A 20,379-nucleotide genomic window follows, 5' to 3' on the forward strand; every position below is an offset into this window, starting at 1 on the left:
TGAATTGGTTTGACACTGGTTTTAAATTTATGAAACAATAAGGAAAGGTTTAAATTGATAACATTGACTTACCAAACACGAGCTCTAGTAGGGATAATCAGCTTCCATTTTTAATTTTTTTTTTCAAAAATTAACAACTTTTAATTAAAAATGAAAAAATAAATAATTTATTATTTTTGCAAAAAAGAAACATTTATATATAAGATAAGACAATTTTAAAAATAAAATGAATTAAGATATTAACGAAAAAATGTACATATTAATTTTTATGAATTATAATTTTGAAAGAATACCTAAGCTGATAGTTTCAAATCAATACATGCTTCATTTTCAAAATCTAAAGACTCTGGCGTATCACTTAAATCAATTAAATCACCATCAAAATAAAATTTAATTTTTGAAGCAGGAACATTTAATTGTGTTGCACATTGATGAATGATGCATTTAAATGGTTGATTTTTTTGTAAATTAACCATTATGGATTCCTTTTGTGACATTTGTATTTTTATTTTACACGTATCTTCATTTTCCTCGTTATTTCCTTTGCCTTGCTCGTTAGCAAACTCCACGTCAATAACACCACCATCTAAAATGATCATCATTGATGAAAAAAATTAATATTTCTTTTTTTGCAACTAGGTCAGTCCATTAAATTTCATTTAAGGATATATTTACAAAAAAAACTAATTTTTAAATATGTTAAATATTGAAAATTTTCTTGGTTTATTAATGATTTGAATTTTTAAATGCCACAATTTCCAATTCTCTGCATGTCCTAATTTTTATTTGCACGAAATTGTTATTTGATAGAATTTTTAAATCGCCGAATTTCCATTTGTTCGAAATTTCAAAAAATTTCAAAATTAACCAATCACAATATTCTTAATAATTTCGGATTAGTTAATTTTAAAATTCGCGCTAAAATCATTCTGTCGATTGTATTTGTCGGACATTTGTACAGTGAAATGGAAATTTGGGGTTTTAAAAATTCTATAAAATATAAATTCGTACAAATAAAGATTCGGTAAAAATATTAAAATGTTTAAAATTTTTTTTTTGAATTTAAATGAATTATTTATAATTAATAAAAATTATTTTAAAAACGAAAAATTCGACAAGAAACATAAGTGTAAAATATATCTTACCAATTATATCTAATACAGATATTCCAAGAGAAGCAGGCGTATCTTCTGGCCGTATTGGTTTATCTTTTCGTAATAGTAATATTCGCTCGATAGGCACATTCTCTAATTTTTCAAAATGCTGAAATGCATTTTGAAAAGGTTCGTGCTGCAACCAAAAGAAATATATCTAATTTCTTATGTTAATAAATATGGTTAATTTACACAATTTTTCTTAATTTCAAATTCAAGTTAAAGGTGAATTTTTTAAATTTATTTATATTTAAAGGAAAAAAATGTTTTGATTTTTTGAAAATTCTATTGAGTGGTTTAATAACACAATAACCTCAATAAATAAACATTTTTCTCAACAGTTTTTCTGTGTAGTCGTAGAATACTCAAAATAAAAGTATATTATCTTTTACATACCATATCCATTTCTAAATGAACAAGTTTGTGTGATCTCCACAAAACTTTTACTTCAGTTTTATAGTTTTCATTATCTATAGAATCAGTTCTTGAGAGATCAGCTCCAATTGATATTTCATTTTCATCGTTATTAACAACAATACAATCAGTCTGAGTCATTGATACATCTCTAGTTACGCCTGTTATCTCTAAATCACTGTCATTCTGAAAAATTAGGAATTTTTAAAAAATGTTTGCAATAAAGATAAAGAAAATATACATTGACACCTTCCATTCGATTCATGTACAAATTGGTCAAAAATTATCATTGTTTTCTACAAATTCACCTTTTCTTTAAGGAACGAAGTATAAGGAGACTTAATCCAGTGGGAAATTGCCAAGACTGAATATTGGCTAAATATTGGACCAGTTATTTTGGGGCGGATGATTATCTCATTAAAAATCATTAGCTAGAATTTTTATTTGTATATGAATTTCATTTGATAGAATTTCTATTTAGACGAATTTTCATTTTACGAATTAGTATTTGAATTACTTTCTTTGTAAACGAAATGTTATTTAACATAGTTTTTAGGTAACGAATTTTAAATTAATATAATTTTTATTTTACCAAATTTTTTGTTATCCACCTTTTATTTAAACGTATTATAATTTTACTCAATTTTAATTTATCAGAATTCTTATTTAACAGAATTTTAGTTTTTCGAATTGTTTAATGTCAGAATTTTTATTTACACGAATTGTTATTTGATAGAAATTACAAATGGCCGAACAAACAAACGTCAAAAAGATTTCGGCGCAGTTTTTAAAATAGACCAATCAGAAATTATTAAGAAAATTGTGATTGGTTTATTTTAAAAATAGCGCCGAAATCTTTCTGACGCTTGCTTGTTCGGCCATTTATAATTTCTATCAAATGGAAATTCTCTGTTTTAGGGATTCTATCAAATAAACATTCTGACACGTGGAGATTCGATAGTTTAAAAATTCTGACATTATACAATTCGAATCACTAAAATTCTACTGAATGAGAATTTTGATAAATTAAAATTGGTTTAAATTCTATAAAATAAAAAGTTGTATAACAAAAAATTTGGTAAAATAAAAATTATATTAATTTAAAATTCGGTGCCTAAAAACTATGTTAAATAACATTTCGTTTACAAAGAAAGTAATTCAAATACTAATTCAAAAAATGAAAATTCGTCTGAATAGAAATTATATCAAATGAAATTCATATACAAATGAAAATTCTAGCTAATGATTTTTATGAGGTAATCATGCGCCCCGTTATTTTTATTAATATTGGTCCAAGTCTGGGAGTGTAGAGACCAATCTAGAATTTCAATATTGGCCCAATGTTCACCCAATATTCAAAAATACAAAAAATCAAACTCCAGCCAAGATTAAAAAAATTTATTTTTAAAACAGAAATATAATAACATTTTTTGTTATGTTTGTATATTATATTATATTTTATTATATATAATAACATTATTATTTCTCTTACGGATGAATGGCTATATGAGGCAAAATTCCTGAAATGTCCGAACAAAAAATTAAAAGTTCTCGAATTTAATCCATACTTTTCTAAAATGTTGTCATTGTTGGTGAAAGTTTAAAAATCAATTATTATTGAATTTCATAAAATAGTTTTTGAATTACGTTTTTAATTTTTGACTTTTGGAAAAAAAATTTTTGTAATGTACAATATTTATAAGTAGAAAGCATAAAAGTTAACATATATTCTGATTTTTAAAGCTACGGGTTACATGATGGTGATAACATTTTTTATTTTTAAATAATATTTGACCTTAAAATTCAAGGTCAAAATGTTTTACGTATATCTCAAAATCGGATTTTTTTAAAAAAAATTTAACTATCTCAATGGAAAGCTTGACTAATTTCCTACAAAATATGTAATTTTCAGTGTGAGATCTTTTAAAGTTTTTGAGATATTAATTAATTCATTCATTACTGTTTATAACAAATGAAATATTTTACAAACAAATAAAGTTACCGTAAGTTATTATTACTTTTATTGAAATATTCCAAAATTAGATTCGCATCTTCACGGTCTTGACAAACGATTTTGTTACTATTTTTCCCATTGGCAGTAATTTTTAGTGGACCTGGTGTGATTTCGCGAATCTTTTTTGCTAGATCTATAGGGCTGTATCTACCAAAATTTTTGTTTGGACCTTGTCCGTGTTTAAATTGTATTATTATTATATATAGGGGGGGCCATATGGGCCGGATATTTTTTGATATTCCCAAATTAAATTATGTCTTTAATGTCTGGAATCCTTTTTTTTGGCAAATACACTCAAGAGTTGGAAAAAGTCCAAAAGCGTTTTCTTAAATATCTTATGTGGAACGCGGAATAGATTACAAATTATTATGTTTCCGTTTTAGTTTTCTAACCCTTGCACAGAGAAGAATTTTCATTGCTGTATTATTTAAATATAAAATTTTATCTTCGCAAATTACTGCTCCACAATTGTTATTTCAAATTTCATTCAGAATTCCTAGAATAAACAATAGGAATCGCGAACCATTTTATTTAACATCCCTAACTAATACTATCGGTGAGGTTGCTCTAATTTATTTTGCGTGCAAACAAATTAATAGTATGGTTTTTTTAAGTAAGGTTAGTTGAGTTTGAAGTTAACATCAGAGCAAAAATGCTAACAAACCTAAAAATATAGATTCTTGAAACAGCAGCAACGAGATCTTTTTGTAATATAGGAAGATATATTATTGTATTTTACGTAAATATTATTTGCTTTTATTTTCATTACCGTTTCACTAATCAGCGAATTCGAATCTGAGTTAGAATCATCATCTACTTCTATTTTATCGAAGATTAATAAATTTGGTTGTTCAGTTTCTTTAGTATTTGTAGTTCCTTCATCAGGAGCAATTCTGTAAAAACGATAAATTTTTTTTAAATTGGTTAATTTTATGTGGACAATTTGACTTCACAATTATATTTTTGGTTAAAACAAATGAATTTTTTGTGAACTGTTCCAATTTTTTTTTCTTACAGTTAATTTGTATATACGGTGTATCAAAAATCCCGCGGAAAAGATGGATATATCTCATGAAGATCGTATTCTTAAAATAAAATTAAAAGAAAACGTTGTTTAACATAAAATTTTATAAAATTTATTTTATTGTACCGCTTTTATAGATATTTGAATTCTAAACAATTTTTTCTTTTAATTATTTTCTCAAAAATGCGATCCTTACGAAATATGGAGCCATCTCAGGACTGAAAAATTTTAACGTTTATATTGAATATAATGTAAAATTACACATTATTGTACATTATGTACATACTCTATTGGAGGAACGTCATCAGTATTTTGTAGATCATTTTCAATTTTCCTGGATTTGAATCGTTCCTTTTTTTTTGCAGCTGTAAAAATGAAATTAAAATCCAATCAGCAAAATCCTATTAAACTTATAAAACTTATCTGAAAATAAAAAGGAAGTTTTCATGTCACGAATGTACAAGAAAAATTTTTGTTGAAAACCGTTGTAAGTATTACTATATTGTATCATTTTGGGGTTCTCTACGAATTTCAAATAGAATTCCAAAAATTCAAAATGTCAGATGAAAAATTGAAAACACAGGCCTGCAAATTGAAACTTTTTCTGGAAAATAATTGCGACTAGGTGTTTCCGAAGGGAATTTTTGCGCTGAACACGAATTCGGTTTACAAAATGCTTCATCACGTCAAGTTTTTAAGAAAAAAAGGGTTGAAACCCCTAAAAACAGCGTTTTTAGCACATTTTGAAAAAACGTAGGTCAAAATCCTAACGTGATAAAAACTTCTCTATTATCAGAAACTAAAGTTTGAATCGTGATCTTTCAAATAAGTTATAAGCCGATTTATTTCATTGAACCCTTAAAGCAGGGGGTGAGTTTTTGTCCAGGGGTGCAACAACTTCAAAACACCTACAGTGTTTGATTTTTTATTTTAGTTGTTTTTGAGGGGTGGGTAAAAAGTTGTTTTCGATTGTTTTTATGGTTACTTAGTGAGTAGGGAAAATTTTTTAGCATCAAGTTAGTGTAAAATCTATTTTTCATTTTCATAATCATATTTTTCATGCACTAGAAGTCAAATACTTTCTTTTTTGAAGTTGTTGCACTCCTGGAGAAAAACTCACCACCCCCTGCTTTAAGGGTTGAAGGAAATGATTAGGCTAAGGGTCCATTTGAAAAATCACGATTCAAGCTTCACAGGCTTCTCAGAATAAAAGTTGCTAAAAAAAGGGGAATAGGGGAAATTTTATTTGAAAAAAGGGGAAAAATAGGGTAAAATCTAAATGTATATTTTCCTTAACCAAAATGCTTTAAAGTTGTTTTAAATTACACTACTGGTGAAAAATTTTAAACCGCCCATTTTGTTGATAAATAAAAAATATTTTATAAAACATAAAAGTATAGAAATCAAATTTATTTTTCCAAATTTTTAAAAAAATGATAAATTTATAGACAAAAGTGAATTTTAAAGGAGAGATTTTCCCAGTGTAGTAATTATTTTTTTTTAATGTCATTTTATAAAAATTTGAATTTCATACATCTATAATAAATAAACGCTTTTTATTTTTTAAACTTATTTTAAAATTAATTTTCCACAGAATGAATATTACTTTTAAACTAATTTTTTTCTTGAAAAATACAAGTAATTTTTTATTTTATCAAACCGAAAACCGTCTTGTAGAAATATACAAAACTTGATTTTATTCATATTTTGCAAAGAAACTGAAATTTTAAATTTATTTAAATTAAATTTTAAAATAAATTTTCTGTTAAAAAAAATTCCAATTTTCCTAATTCAGACCTCGGATTGACTCTAGAAAGAGAAAGAAATCGTTTTAGTCGATTTTCATTATAACAAAAATCGAAAAGTCTATATTTTTTTAAATATTTCGTTCTTATTAACATTAATTACACAGTTCGACAAAATTTTGCCACAAGATTAAACGATGGTGATTCTTATAGGATTTTTGACGTAGATTACGAATCTGTAAATGAAATTGTCCCATCACGTCTCAATTTTGAGAAAAACTGTCTCAAAGTGTCAAAAAATCGCATTTTTGGCACTTTTTGAAGCACTATAAAAAAAGAACGCGACGTGATAAACGGCTCAAATATGGCTTAAATAAGAGCTAGTACCCTCAACTTTAACCTCCAAAAGCAAAAAACCATGTACCAAGAACTCAAAATTGTGGGCAACATTTTTTTACCGCGTGCGCGTCCAACAGATATTGTTCCCACGATAAAATGAAATAAATTGCTGAAAACGTCGTCAAAGACACAAGATCGATTTAAATTAACTTCAAACTGGTTACTCGGGGGTTTTCGGGGTCGCTGATTACGAATCTGATGTTATTTTTTAAAAATCCAATATGGCGGATCCAATATGGCGGACGATTTTTGGAATAACTTAACATATTAGTCTGAAAATCGTTACTCGGGGGTTTTCGGGGTCGCTGATTACGAATCTGATGTTAGTTTTTAAAAATCCAATATGGCGGATCCAATATGGCAGACGATTTTTGGAATAACTTAACATATTAGTCTGAAAATCGTTACTTGGGGGTTTTCGGGGTCGCTGATTACGAATCTGATGTTAGTTTTTAAAAATCCAATATGGCGGACGATTTTTGGATTAACTTAACATATTAGTCTGAAAATCGTTACTTGGGGGTTTTCGGGGTCGCTGAATAGGAATCCGATGTTAGTTTTTCAGAATCCAATATGGCGGAACTAACATGGCTTGACTATTAAATTACTACAAATTTTTTTGAAAGGAGTTATTTAATGAATAATTTAATTTTTTCTTTTTTACGCAGTTACATGAACCTTCTTTTTACTAATCCAATATAAAAAAAACTTTATTGAGATAAAAATGTGACGTTTCGTTTATTTTGCACCATTAAGGATTTTAATTTTATTTCTTTTACATTTTCAAGGAGTTCAATTGATGAGCTCGCTGTCAGTTTGTTTCTAATTTTTTGTGGACGAAAAAAGTAGACGTTAAAAATGAAGCTTGATGTTTTCTGTTGTTTTCATTTTCACGCCGTATTAATTAAATCTGTTTGACAATATAACAAAAATTAATTAAATTTATTTTAAACCTAGTAACCATTTTTTATTAAAAAAAACTGTTTCCTCTTATAAATGACGTGGAGGCATGAAAATAATTACTAAAATTACTAAAGTCTGCGAAAATCAAGAACTATTTAAAAATTCGCTCGCCAAATTCGATTCGCTATCTTGTATTTAAAAATTTTTAAGTCAAATTCATAATTTGCAATCTCAAAACTTTTTATATACTCAATTTAATAAAAAACCATAAAATCTTTAAGCATCAGATTCGTAATCAACAACCCCGAAAACCCCCGCGTAACGATTTTCAGACTAATATGTTAAGTTATTCCAAAAATCGTCCGCCATATTGGATCCGCCATATTGGATTTTTAAAAACTAACATCAGATTCGTAATCAGCGACCCCGAAAACCCCCGAGTAACCAATTTGAAGTTAATTTAAATTGATCTTGTGTCTTTGACGACGTTTTCAGCAATTTATTTCATTTTATCGTGGGAACAATATCTGCTGGACGCGCACGCGGTAAAAAAAATGTTGCCCACAATTTTGAGTTATTGGTACATGGTTTTTTGCTTCTGGAGGTTAAAGTTGAGGGTACTAGTTCTTATTTAAGCCATATTTGAGCCGTTTATCACGTCGCGTTCTTTTTTTATAGTGCTTCAAAAAGTGCCAAAAATGCGATTTTTTGACACTTTGAGCCCGTTTTTCTCAAAATTGAGACGTGATGGGACAATTTCATTTACAGATTCGTAATCTACGTCAAAAATCCTATAAGAATCACCATCGTTTACTCTTGTGGCAAAAAAAAACCTAAATTTTGTCGACCAGTGTTATTAGAAATGAAATAAATTTTTTCTAATTCTATAATAAGAATGTTTCAGAGGAACATTTCCATGAACTGTTTTTTAAAACTTTAACAATAAAACTGTGATAAATTTTCAAGATTTTAATTCAGTAAGACAAATTTTGAAAAATAATAATTTAAAGTTACTTTAAAAGAAGAAAAAATGCCAAGACATTGTACAAATTACACAGGCCTACAAAATTTTGGATTTTGTCAGACCCAGAAACCGGAATAGTCATTTTCGATGTAATTTGTCACGCTGAATCCAAAAATGACAAGGAAGTTACTCTATCACGTCAGCATTTTGAGATATTCTAACCTAAAAGCGTGAAAAATGAAGTTTTTGGTAATATTTGACACTCTATAAAATCGACAAAAAAATTTTTTTAATCATTGGTCCAAATTTCAAAAGAAAGTATTATATTTCTCCTTTCAAAATTTTCTAGGTTAGATCTGATCCAATTTCTTTTCTCTGAGATACAACCATTTAAGTTTTACATTACATGAACTAAAATCCCTTTCAAAAAGAAAAATAAATTGCAAAGTACTCATATCACTGAAACTTATTTCTCGGGGATTTTTGAGGTCGCTAATTACGAATCTGACGTCAGATTTTTGAATTTCAAAATGTCGGATCCTATATGGCGGACACTTTTTAAAAAATTTACCGAATTCGCTTGTCATTCATTACTTGGGGGTTTTTAGGGTCGCTGATTACAAATTGAATGTCAGATTTTTGAATCTGATATCACATTCGTAATTAGCGATATTAAAACCCCCTGAGTAACAATTTTCAGTGCCATGAGTACTTCGCAATTTATTTTTCCTTTTTAAAGGGATTTTAGTTCATGCAATGTAAAACGCAAATGGCTGTATCTCAGAGAAAAAAAATTGGATCAGATCAAGCCAAGAAAATTTTGAAAGAGGAAATATAATACTTTCTTTTAAAATTTGGACGAATGATTAAACAAAAATTTTGTCGATTTTATATAGTATCAAATATTGCGAAAAACGGCATTTTTTACACTTTTAGTTTAGAATATCTCGAAATGCTGACGTGATAAAACAATTTGCTTATCATTTTTTGATGTAGCGTGATAAATTACATCGGAAATGACTATTCCGGTTTCTGGGTCTAAAATTTGTAGGCCTGTGTTATTGGAATTCAGAATTTTGGCAAATTTTATATAAATTAAATTTTCAAAGAAATTGATTAAAATATTATTGAAAAAAATTAATTTATTAATTGAAATTGTTGTAAATTTGAATAGTTAAAAATTATTGACAAAATTTTAAACAGTAATTGAATTTAAAAAGTTTTTAATAATTGAGAAATGTGTTAATTAATGGAATCTTTGAAGACTTTGACAGGGTTGCCACGGAACACTGATTTCAAAATTCCATGACTTTTCCATGTTTTCCAGACAATTTTTTTTTTAAATTCCAGACCCAAATATAAATGTTTAAAAATCAATTTTTATCCAAAGACAAAGATATTTCCTATTACATGAAAAATTAAAAATCAAAGAAGACACCCTTTCACTTCTTTAACTCGCATTTGGAAAAAAAATAAACTAAAAATTCATATTTTGTTAAATATTTCGAACTGTGTTACGAATTTAATAATAATTCATATTATTAATTATAATTATCTTTCAACAATATTTCTTATATTAGAGAAAGAAAAAATTGTTTCTATCAACTACAACATTATTTTCAGCATTATAAAAATGCATTGAAAATAGTATTCATCTATATTCTCATCAGTTCATAGTATTTAACATGGTTTATTTTTAAACTTATGTAATGCATTATTTTTTATTGGTTTGAATTATTTTATAACTAACACCATTTTTTACGTAATTCTTTGTATTTTTTAACATTTGCATACTTCAGATTAATTTTTTTCTTAAATTTTGTAAGAAGTAATGACTGTTACATATTTACCCCTAAATTTTAGTAAAGTTGAAAAATTTAGGGGTAAATAGAAACAGTTGATTAGTGCTAATTAATGATACCCATATTTTCTACTACCCCATAAAATTGTTCCAGGGAACTTAAATAATAACTCAATACACAAAAAAACCGAAAGTATTGCGATTTAAAAGAAAAAACTTATATTATTGGTGAAACTTAGCAAATCTGTTTCTTTTTATCTAACTGACCCTAATAATTTCATATTCATGCTCGATTCAAAATATTTATTTTATGTAAACTTATAAAGACAGTTACACCGTCTTACGGAAAAGAAAATATTTGACCAGTAGAAACTAAGATTTAGAAACGCCATATTAATTTCAACTCTAAGTATACGGAGAAACTTTAGTTTGTAAAATTTGAAATTATAATAATTATTTTTACAAAAAACCAATAGTAAGAGAGGATGAAGTGATAAAAATGACATTATTTTCAACTACTGTATTACAAAAAAAATTTATCGGTATCATTTAAAAGTATAGTATATTATTAATAATTACAATAAGGAGTTGGAATGATTAATAAAAGCTATATGAATTGTAAATTAGAAAAAAGAGATATTCACAAAAAGAATTTTGACTAGAATAATTATGAAAAGTAAGAGTTGGAATTTTATATATTACACTCTGTTTTAAAAATATTACTATTTTTATTGGAAAGAAGCAGACGTGCTGAAAGTATTGCTTATCTTAAAATTGGTTATTGCAACATCTAAAATTGTTTTTTGAAAACATTCCCATTGAAAATAGGAATTTTATTTCTTAGTAGCATTTGATTGGTCGAAATTTACCGATGATGTACGAAAAATATCCGGTTATTGCCGAGTATAACCTATTGGGTTTCATCAGGTGATAGTATAATATTTTTAAAGTTCATTAATTTCTGAAAATTTAAATTTAAATTACTTCAAATTTTTATTACATTTATATTTGATATTTTATTTTAACTTAAAGATGTATGTATTAAGTATATAGTTTGTAAATATGAGAAATGACTATTTTGAACATTTTATTCAATATTTAGATTTAACAAATTACATTAATTTAAATAATAATTAAATCAAGTGTATATTGTCTTTTATTAAGAATAATTTATTTATTTTAAGTGTTTCATTAAAATTTATGAAAATCAAATATTGAAAAATTTTAATAAAAAATCAAAACAAAAAATAGTTTCAAAAAAAGTATATATCAAGAAATCATTGTAAGAAAGTAATTCTTAGAATTTTTTTTATTATATTTATTTAAAATAATAACTTTTTAAAAATAAAATCTAAATTTTTTCAATTATTTTTAAAATTTTAAAGAAATTTTCCAAATTTTTAATTAAAATTATTAAAAAAAGTTAAACAGTGCAGGAAACACAAAATGAAATTTACTGAATAATATTTAATTTTGAGAATTTAATTTAAATTTTACTTTTATAATGATAGACTTTCGCGGGTTATGGAAAACCCGCTTGCACCGTCCACATTAATCGAACGCTAAATACTTATCTCAAATTACTCTGAAAAATACCAAAGGGAGATTCCGACCAAGTCGAACCATCGGTGCATTGATGATCCCAGAACAAGATTAACCATAAAAGAACTCAGCAACGTTGAAATGCCGACACTAAGACGACGTTGACTGACGATGATAAATACAAAATATGATAACGACAAATAACACACATTTAGTTAACAACGAATAAAGATTTATTTAACAAATTCAATATTTAAAGAATAATTAAGCGTATAACGCGATAATAAATTATGAGTCCCGCGAAAGGGTCTTCCTCTCAATACGATCCAAAATCGACTGACTATTGACGCCAACTTCCCCTAGATCTCCTAATCTGTTAAGAGGGACGCGCTATCCCTTTTCCTCGTCACCCCTATCGCTCCATCCTTCTCCCTGGACGATTTGGCGGCAGCTCCCCGGAAAACCTAGATAACGACGCTGACAATCGGGCCCTTAGGCGGCACAAACATGCGCAGATCCTCACGCAGAAAAACTGCCAGAACACATGTTCATGGCACGCTGACACGAAAAACTAAACAGCTGATAGATCAAGAGGGGCGAAAACGCTGATAGATACCAACCAATATAAGTAACACTTTATTTATATTAATAATTAATATTTTAATTAATATATTTAAAATATTAAATTAGATTTACATAGGTATATAACATATTTGTAGAAGTTCTCTCGCAAGCGGCAATACTTTTTGTTGTTTAGTATATGAAGAAGTTCCCTTTTTTCTCAAGCATATAATTATTGCGACGATTATGTAAATGTGTGTATTATTATTAGAATAAGTTATTTATATTAGTATTGTATTAAAAGCGTGCGTTCCTCAAGAATATCACAGGTTTACAATTTTCAAATTTTTTTTGTCGCTCGAACAAAACATTTTTTTTTCGATTAATATGTGTTTTTTGAATAAGAAAATCATTTTTAAATTTATTTCCCTCGTGCAATTTTTTTGTAACAGCAAATTATGCATTTTCCAAGAGTGACGTCTCTTAAAGTCACCGGTAGAGAAAGCAGTTAATCTAAATTTAAAAAATAAATCATCTTTTGAAAGATAATTAAATTACCTTTCAAACCATTGATTAACCAATAAAATCCATTCAAAATTGTCAGAGTTACAGTCGATCAAAGTTCAAATTTCAAGCAAGTTTTAATGATTTTTAGACATTCGTCTAACTTTCGCTAATTTTTTCAAAGTCAAACAATCAAAAAAAGGCAAGATTTAAATTTTTTATTAATAGTATATTTAATTATGAAACTTTTAAGCCTTTATAGACCTCGATCGGATAAAAAATGACAATTCTACATTAGATTTATTGAACAAAGTACTTTCTCACTTTAAATATATTTTCAAGTGATTTCGATCTATATCAGTTTTGTATAAAACTAAGTTAAGCGAAGCTCACCAAAATGAGTACTCGGGGGTTTTCGGGGTCGCTGATTACGAATTCGAGGTCAGTTATTGAAAATTCAAAATGGCGGATCCAATATCGCGGACAAAATTTTAATAATTAGAAATGAATTTTCAAAAACTGACCTCGAATTCGTAATCAGCGCCCCGAAAACCCCCGAGTACTCAGTTTGGTGAGCTTCGCTTAACTTAGTTTTATACAAAACTGATATAGATCGAAATCACTTGAAAATATATTTAAAGTGAGAAAGTACTTTGTTCAATAAATCTAATGTAGAATTGTCATTTTTTATCCGATCGAGGTCTATAAAGGCTTAAAAGTTTCATAATTAAATATACTATTAATAAAAAATTTAAATCTTGCCTTTTTTTGATTGTTTGACTTTGAAAAAATTAGCGAAAGTTAGACGAATGTCTAAAAATCATTAAAACTTGCTTGAAATTTGAACTTTGATCGACTGTAACTCTGACAATTTTGAATGGATTTTATTGGTTAATCAATGGTTTGAAAGGTAATTTAATTATCTTTCAAAAGATGATTTATTTTTTAAATTTAGATTAACTGCTTTCTCTACCGGTGACTTTAAGAGACGTCACTCTTGGAAAATGCATAATTTTGCTGTTACAAAAAAATTGCACGAGGGAAATAAATTTAAAAATGATTTTCTTATTCAAAAAACACATATTAATCGAAAAAAAATGTTTTGTTCGAGCGACAATTTCACTGTAAACCTGTGTATGTAATATGTGTGAGTATATATAATATGTTTACTGTGATATTTGAAGGTGAAACTTGGAACATTTAATATCGACTATGGTAAAATTTAGTATGTAGTAGTAATTTTTTTCTATTATTGTGGAGGGTTTTTTAACTTTTATGTCAATATTCCCAAAATACTATAGTAATTTTATTTTCACACGGGATGAATATTTACCATAGTTTTTGTAAATCTCATAATTCTTTTTCAGTTATTAATATATTTATAAAGCTCGTTTTCAACGATTCAACAACTTCAGTTTCCTATTTTTTTATTAAAATTTCCTACTGTTTAGAAATATAAATCCATAATTATTATATTACTCTTTCCAAATTAAGAATACTCACTCAGTATAATATTTAAATAGTAATTTTCACAAAGGTAACGTTATATCCTCGTTTATTATTGGCTTTTTGTATAACTTAGTATTATAATATCAAATTTTATAAACTAAAGTTTCTCCGTGTACTAAATTTAAAACCGAAAAGTTGTAATGACAACTTGAAAACTTGAGATTTTTCGATTCACATACTGGAAATTAAATTTTTAGAACGAGATTTGATAAAATTTCCTGACAATTCCAGGTTTTGAAGGTTTTCTATGACTGAAAAAAAATTCCATGACAATACCAGGTTTTCCAGGTCCGTGGCAACCCTGTTTGATTAAAGTTATCAATTAATTCAAAGAATTTAAGTTAAAAATTTGAAAAATTATTAAATTTTCAAATAGTTGCAGTTACAATTATTGTTGAAAACAATTGAATTTCAGGAGATTTTTAATCAAAATTTTCGTAAATTTAAATTGCTGAATATTATAAGATTTAGATAATAACTAAATTTTAGAAAAATTTGTATTGGGAAAGTGTTTTAAATAATAAAATTATCAGGAAATTTTGATGAAAGTATATTTTGTGTAAAAAAAAATCGAAAAAGTTAAATTTTATAAAAATAAGTCGAATTAGTCGCATTCATTGCAAAAAGTCGATAAAAGTAAAAAAAGTGGTGTAATTCGAGACTTGTAATTTTTTGGTTCAAATTTGGATTTTTATCAAATATCCCATTATTCGAGTTTCAAAATAAAAAAGGGGAAATGAGTGACAAAAAGAGGAAATATTCATAAAAAAGGGGAAAAAGGGTAATTTTTTAAAATAGAGGAAAAATAGAGGAAACACTGTGAAGTAAAAAAACTTTGTATTTAGTGGTTTCAACCCAATTTTTCTTAAAAATTTGACGTGATGGAACATTTTGGAAATCGGATTCGTGTTCAGTCCAAAAATTCCCTTCGGAAACACCTAGTCGCATTCACTTTCCCGAATTGATGCAGGCTTGTGAAATTAATCGGCTCCCAGATAGCACGGAAACTTGCAGCAAGCTTGTCTGAGCTAGCGAAATGTCCCACCCAGGGCAAGCTTTCCAGGAAAGGTTGCTGCAATCTTGCCATGAAAGATTGCTGCAAGCATACTAAGAATGATTGCGGCAAGCTTGCCGTGAAAGATTGCTGTAAGCTTGCTACGTAAGGTTGCAGGAGAATTTCAACAAGCTTCTGGAAAGGTTGCTGCAAGCTTGCTGAAATTTTTAAAAAATACATTTAAAATTTTAAAAAAATTTATTTGTTTTCTAAATTTGAAAATTCTTGTGACGTTTATTATTATTAATTATGTTCTGTTTATTTTCATTTGGAAACTTAACGAGAAAATTTTCGAAACAAATTTGAAGGGACTGGGAATTGAACCCGGGTTCGACAGACACTAACCAAAGACCCTAACCGAGAACCTACTCGACCAACTATCAGAGAATAAAAAAATCTTGCTCTTAACCCTTGACTGTTTTTATGAGTTGAAAAACAGTTGAAAAACGAGGGTTAAGAGCAAGATTTTTTTATTCTCTGATAGTTGGTCGAGTAGGTTCTCGGTTAGGGTCTTTGGTTAGTGTCTGTCGAACCCGGGTTCAATTCCCAGTCCCCTCAAATTTGTTTCGAAAATTTTCTCGTTAAGTTTCCAAATGAAAATAAACGGGACATAATTAATAATAATAAACGTCACAAGGATTTTCAAATTTAAAAAACAAATGAATTTTTTTTAATTTAAAATGTATTTTTTAAAAATTTCAGCAAGCTTGCAGCAACCTTTTCAGAAGCTTGTTGAAATTCTCCTGCAACCTTACGTAGCAAGCTTACAGCAATCTTTCACGGCAAGCTTGCCGCAATCATTCTTAGTATGCTTGCAGCAATCTTGTAGCAATCTTTCATGGCAAGCTTGCCCTGGGTGGGACATTTCTCTAGTTCAGACAAGCTTGCAGCAAGCTTGCTGTAAGTTTCCGCACTATCTGGGATTTCCTTGGAAACATGTTGCTTAGAGTTGCTGTATACGAATATCAAAACGGATTTCAAAAATTTTAAATGGCGGATCTAATATGGCGGGTCACAAAATTAAATATTAAGGGCCAATTTTATCAACTCCGATTAAGAGTTAATCAGTGATAAAATTCTTAACCGACCAATCATAAGTGATTAAAATGGCTTTAATCACTGATTAACTTTTAATCAGAGTTGATAAAACTGATCTTAAATCAGATATTTTGTTTACATTTACCGTGATATAAATGAACCATAACCGTTTTTAACAGGTTATAAAACAGTCTCACATTTGATTATAATTACATTTTCAAGTAATGTTGTATATTATTCAGACAATTTTATATAACCACATAAAAAGGATTTTTAAAAATACATATTTTCATCAATATCAAAATACAAACATGTGTAAAAAAACGCACCTTTAAATCTAGCGACTGCATTTGTATAAATGTCTTCGTCAGAGCTTTCTAAAGATTCATCACTTACTTCAATCATATTTATTTTCTACAAAACTATAAATTCAATATAAAATAAAGTTACGTTTAATTAATGAACAAAAAACATACTTTTAGTGAAAACTTTACTATTAAATGTACACAAGTTAAAGAAAACTATTTAAACTTTATGCATCTGACTCGTCCATATTATTATTGTTTGAGATTTTTTTGAGTAAGAAAATAAAATAATTGCATACAAAAACATAACCAACAAATCACATGTCAATCTTACAAATATGGTTGTGAAATTATGCTACATCCATACACAATAGGCTAACACACATTGAAATCGTAAAGGTGCGATTCCAATTCGGCGGAAAGCGTAAACTATGAGAGTGACAGAGATAGTGATATCGTTTTGTCTCTTTCACTCATATTGGGTACGTTTTCGGCCGACGCTGTACGTCTCAATGCGATTTCACCCTAACGGAGCATTTACACCTTTGGTAAAAAAATTTTTTATTTTTGAATTTTCCGAAATACACAAACCTGATTGGTTGTTCACAATCTGATTGATAATGGACAACCAATCAGATCTTTGCATTTCCGAAAATCAAAATAAAAAATTTTTTTTACCAAAGGTGTAAATGCTCCATAAGGCCCCGTCCAGAACAGACCAAAAACATGAACGTATACGTAATGTGAATGTAAAGTCGGTTCTCCAATGGGCACGTTTGTAAGCGAACGTGAACGTGCTGACGTCACAATGTTCCGCAAATGGGTGACGTCAGCACGGAACGTACACGTTCGCGTACAAACGTGCCCATTGTAGAACCGACTTAACGTATCCATTTAAAATACATTGTGACGTTACGTATACGTTCATGATTTTGGCCTATTCTGGGCTCAACCTTATGCTGACTCTACATTAGCTGCGCAAACGTGTACGTGAACGTGAACGTGCTGACGTCACAATGTTATTCAAATGGGTGACGTCAGCACGTTCACGTACACGTTTACGCAGCCAATGTAGAGTCAGCATTAAGTTAAGTCTACAATAAGCGCGTCGGACGTGGACGTGAACGTGTACCTAATGAGAGAGAGGGGTATAGATGTATATCTCCGTACCCCTCTTTCTTATTAGGAACACGTTCGCGTGCACGTCCGACGCGCTTATTGTAGAACCAACTTTAAATGGATACGTTACGTTCACGTTCATATTTTTGATCTATTCTGGACGGGCCTTATGGTGCGTCTCTAATTGGACCCTAAGAATAAGCGTTGCGTATACGTCGCGTTGGTGACGTCATAGTCTACGTTTAGGAATGTTTTTAGGTTCCGAATACTTTTTGGAGACGCACCATTAGGGCTGAAATGGGTAAGAGTGCTTTTCTGGAGGTTTTCTACGTATAAAGGCCTGAGCAGAATAGAACGTACCTGGAATCGTGTTCGCAAACGCAACCGGAAGAATGAGTTAGAGAAGGATAGACATATTGTTTGTTCTTCTCTAACTCATTCTTCCGGTTTCGTTTACGATTCCGGTTACGTTTCTATTCTGCTCAGGGCTTAATACTATGTATTATACATCATGTAAAATACGTAGGAAACCCACTACTCCCTCTTATTTTCGAAATATTCTCGTATATTACGTACGTATGATACTGTATAAAACCATGTATAATACGTCACGTATTATACGTACCCACCTCTGGCTAAGGCTGCAGTCCCATGGCAGCGTTTTGCGTTGCGTTTTGTCACTAGACCATGAGTGTAAAAGAGATGCAGATATATGTTTGCTATGTTTACACTCAGGGTCTAGTGACAAAACGCAACGCAAAACGCTGCCATGGGACTGCAGCCTTAGGGCACGGCTGTTTCTGAATTAGAATTTTTGTCGCACTTTTAATTAAGTGTATACTCGGGAAGTATGCAGTGTCCTTATTTTTCCGTGCGAAATAAAGGACACTGCATTCTTCCCGAGTATATACTTTATCAAAAGTTAGCTAAAAATCCGAAGGGTGCAGTCACACTATCTCATGCATGTAGAAACATTTGGTCGGTCACACTTCAACGAAATCTAGTGAATGTTTAGTAACTTTCTAGTCATTTTTCAAAAATTTCGGTTGTAACTAGAAATTTACTACACATTCACTAGATTTCGTTGAACTGTGACCGGCTAAATATTTCTGCATGCCTGAGATTAGGCTGTGACAGTTCATCGAGATATTTCGAGTTCAAGATTGGACGTCAGAGGCCTGGAGGGACAACAAACAGACGACACAATGTTATTCTTATGGGGAAGAAAATTTGATTCCACTTTCATCAACTTCATTCATATTCTTTAAACATGGAAAACGCTTGTTGACATATAATAAAATTAAAATGTGTGTTGATAATTAATTTTGTTATATATTTGATTCAATTGAATTGATAGATTCTCTGAATTCGTGATAAAATATAAATTTTGAGGTTAGGGGTGTTTGTTTACTAATCACATTTTACATTTTAACAACATTATTAAACAATATCCAGTATGCATGTTATTAAGGGGAGGGACCGGTGAAATTTCAGCCTACTGAAGTTATTATTGTTAAAGAGTGTCAATTTTTTTTCTGGCATAATTTAGGATCCAAAATTATTATAAATTATTAAAATTTAAAAAAAAAATTTTTTAGCCATTTTAGAAAATTTATTTTTTGGAAAAATTAAATTTTTTTAAATTCCATACGATTGATTGTTTAAAATCGTGAAAAAAGCGTAAAAAAAATTCGACAATAAAAAATAATGAAAATTGTGGAAGTAGTTGAATTTTTTTCAAAATTACCACTAAAATTGAAAGCAATCAAAATTGATCTTGTTTAGGGGTAATAATTTTTTTCAACATTTTTTTTCAACCAAAAATCTTATTCTACTGAGAAAAACAACAAAAGGTAATTTTTAACAATTTTACAAATATTTTTATTTTTCAACATTTTGATTTTTTGAAAAAATTGAAATTTTTCAAAATCCATACGCTTGATTGTTTAGAATCATGAAATAAGCGTATAAAAAAATCGGCAGTCAAAAATAATTAAAATTGTGAGAGAAGTTAAAATTTTAAATTTTCGAGAATTTTGAATTTGATTTTAAAAATTATTAACAAATTTATAGTTTTTCAATTTTTCATGATATATTATACATTTAAATAATTAATATTGTCAGAAAAAAAATTGACCACCCTTAAGCAGCTTTAATTTTGATGTGTTAAAATTTCAGCGGTCCCTCCCCTTAAAAAGATATAAAATATATATTTTAAGTGGGAATTACCGCAGCAGTAAAAGATTTCAAGTTAGTAAACAAACACCTCTAACCTCAAAATTTATATTTTATCACGAATTCAGAGAATCTATCAATGCAATTGAATCAA

General features: G+C 28.7%; 1 protein-coding gene across 1 annotated transcript; it reads right to left on the reverse strand.

Annotated features, from left to right (window-relative positions):
- Positions 1 to 138: 138 nt before the first annotated feature.
- LOC127285196 (uncharacterized protein CG4449) lies at positions 139 to 17,252 on the reverse strand. Its single transcript, XM_051311066.1, has 6 exons — positions 16,956 to 17,252; positions 4,893 to 4,971; positions 4,352 to 4,475; positions 1,551 to 1,754; positions 1,146 to 1,290; positions 139 to 586 (listed from the first exon to the last, which is right to left on the reverse strand). Exons 1-6 carry the CDS (start codon positions 17,029 to 17,031, stop codon positions 294 to 296), a joined length of 921 nt encoding a protein of 306 aa, XP_051167023.1. The 5' UTR covers positions 17,032 to 17,252; the 3' UTR covers positions 139 to 293.
- Between the last annotated feature and the right edge of the window lie 3,127 nt (positions 17,253 to 20,379).

This window comes from Leptopilina boulardi, unplaced genomic scaffold, assembly GCF_019393585.1.
Source record: "Leptopilina boulardi isolate dan_hultmark-lab unplaced genomic scaffold, ZJU_Lbou_2.1 LbouV2_330, whole genome shotgun sequence".
Taxonomy (NCBI): domain Eukaryota; kingdom Metazoa; phylum Arthropoda; class Insecta; order Hymenoptera; family Figitidae; genus Leptopilina; species Leptopilina boulardi.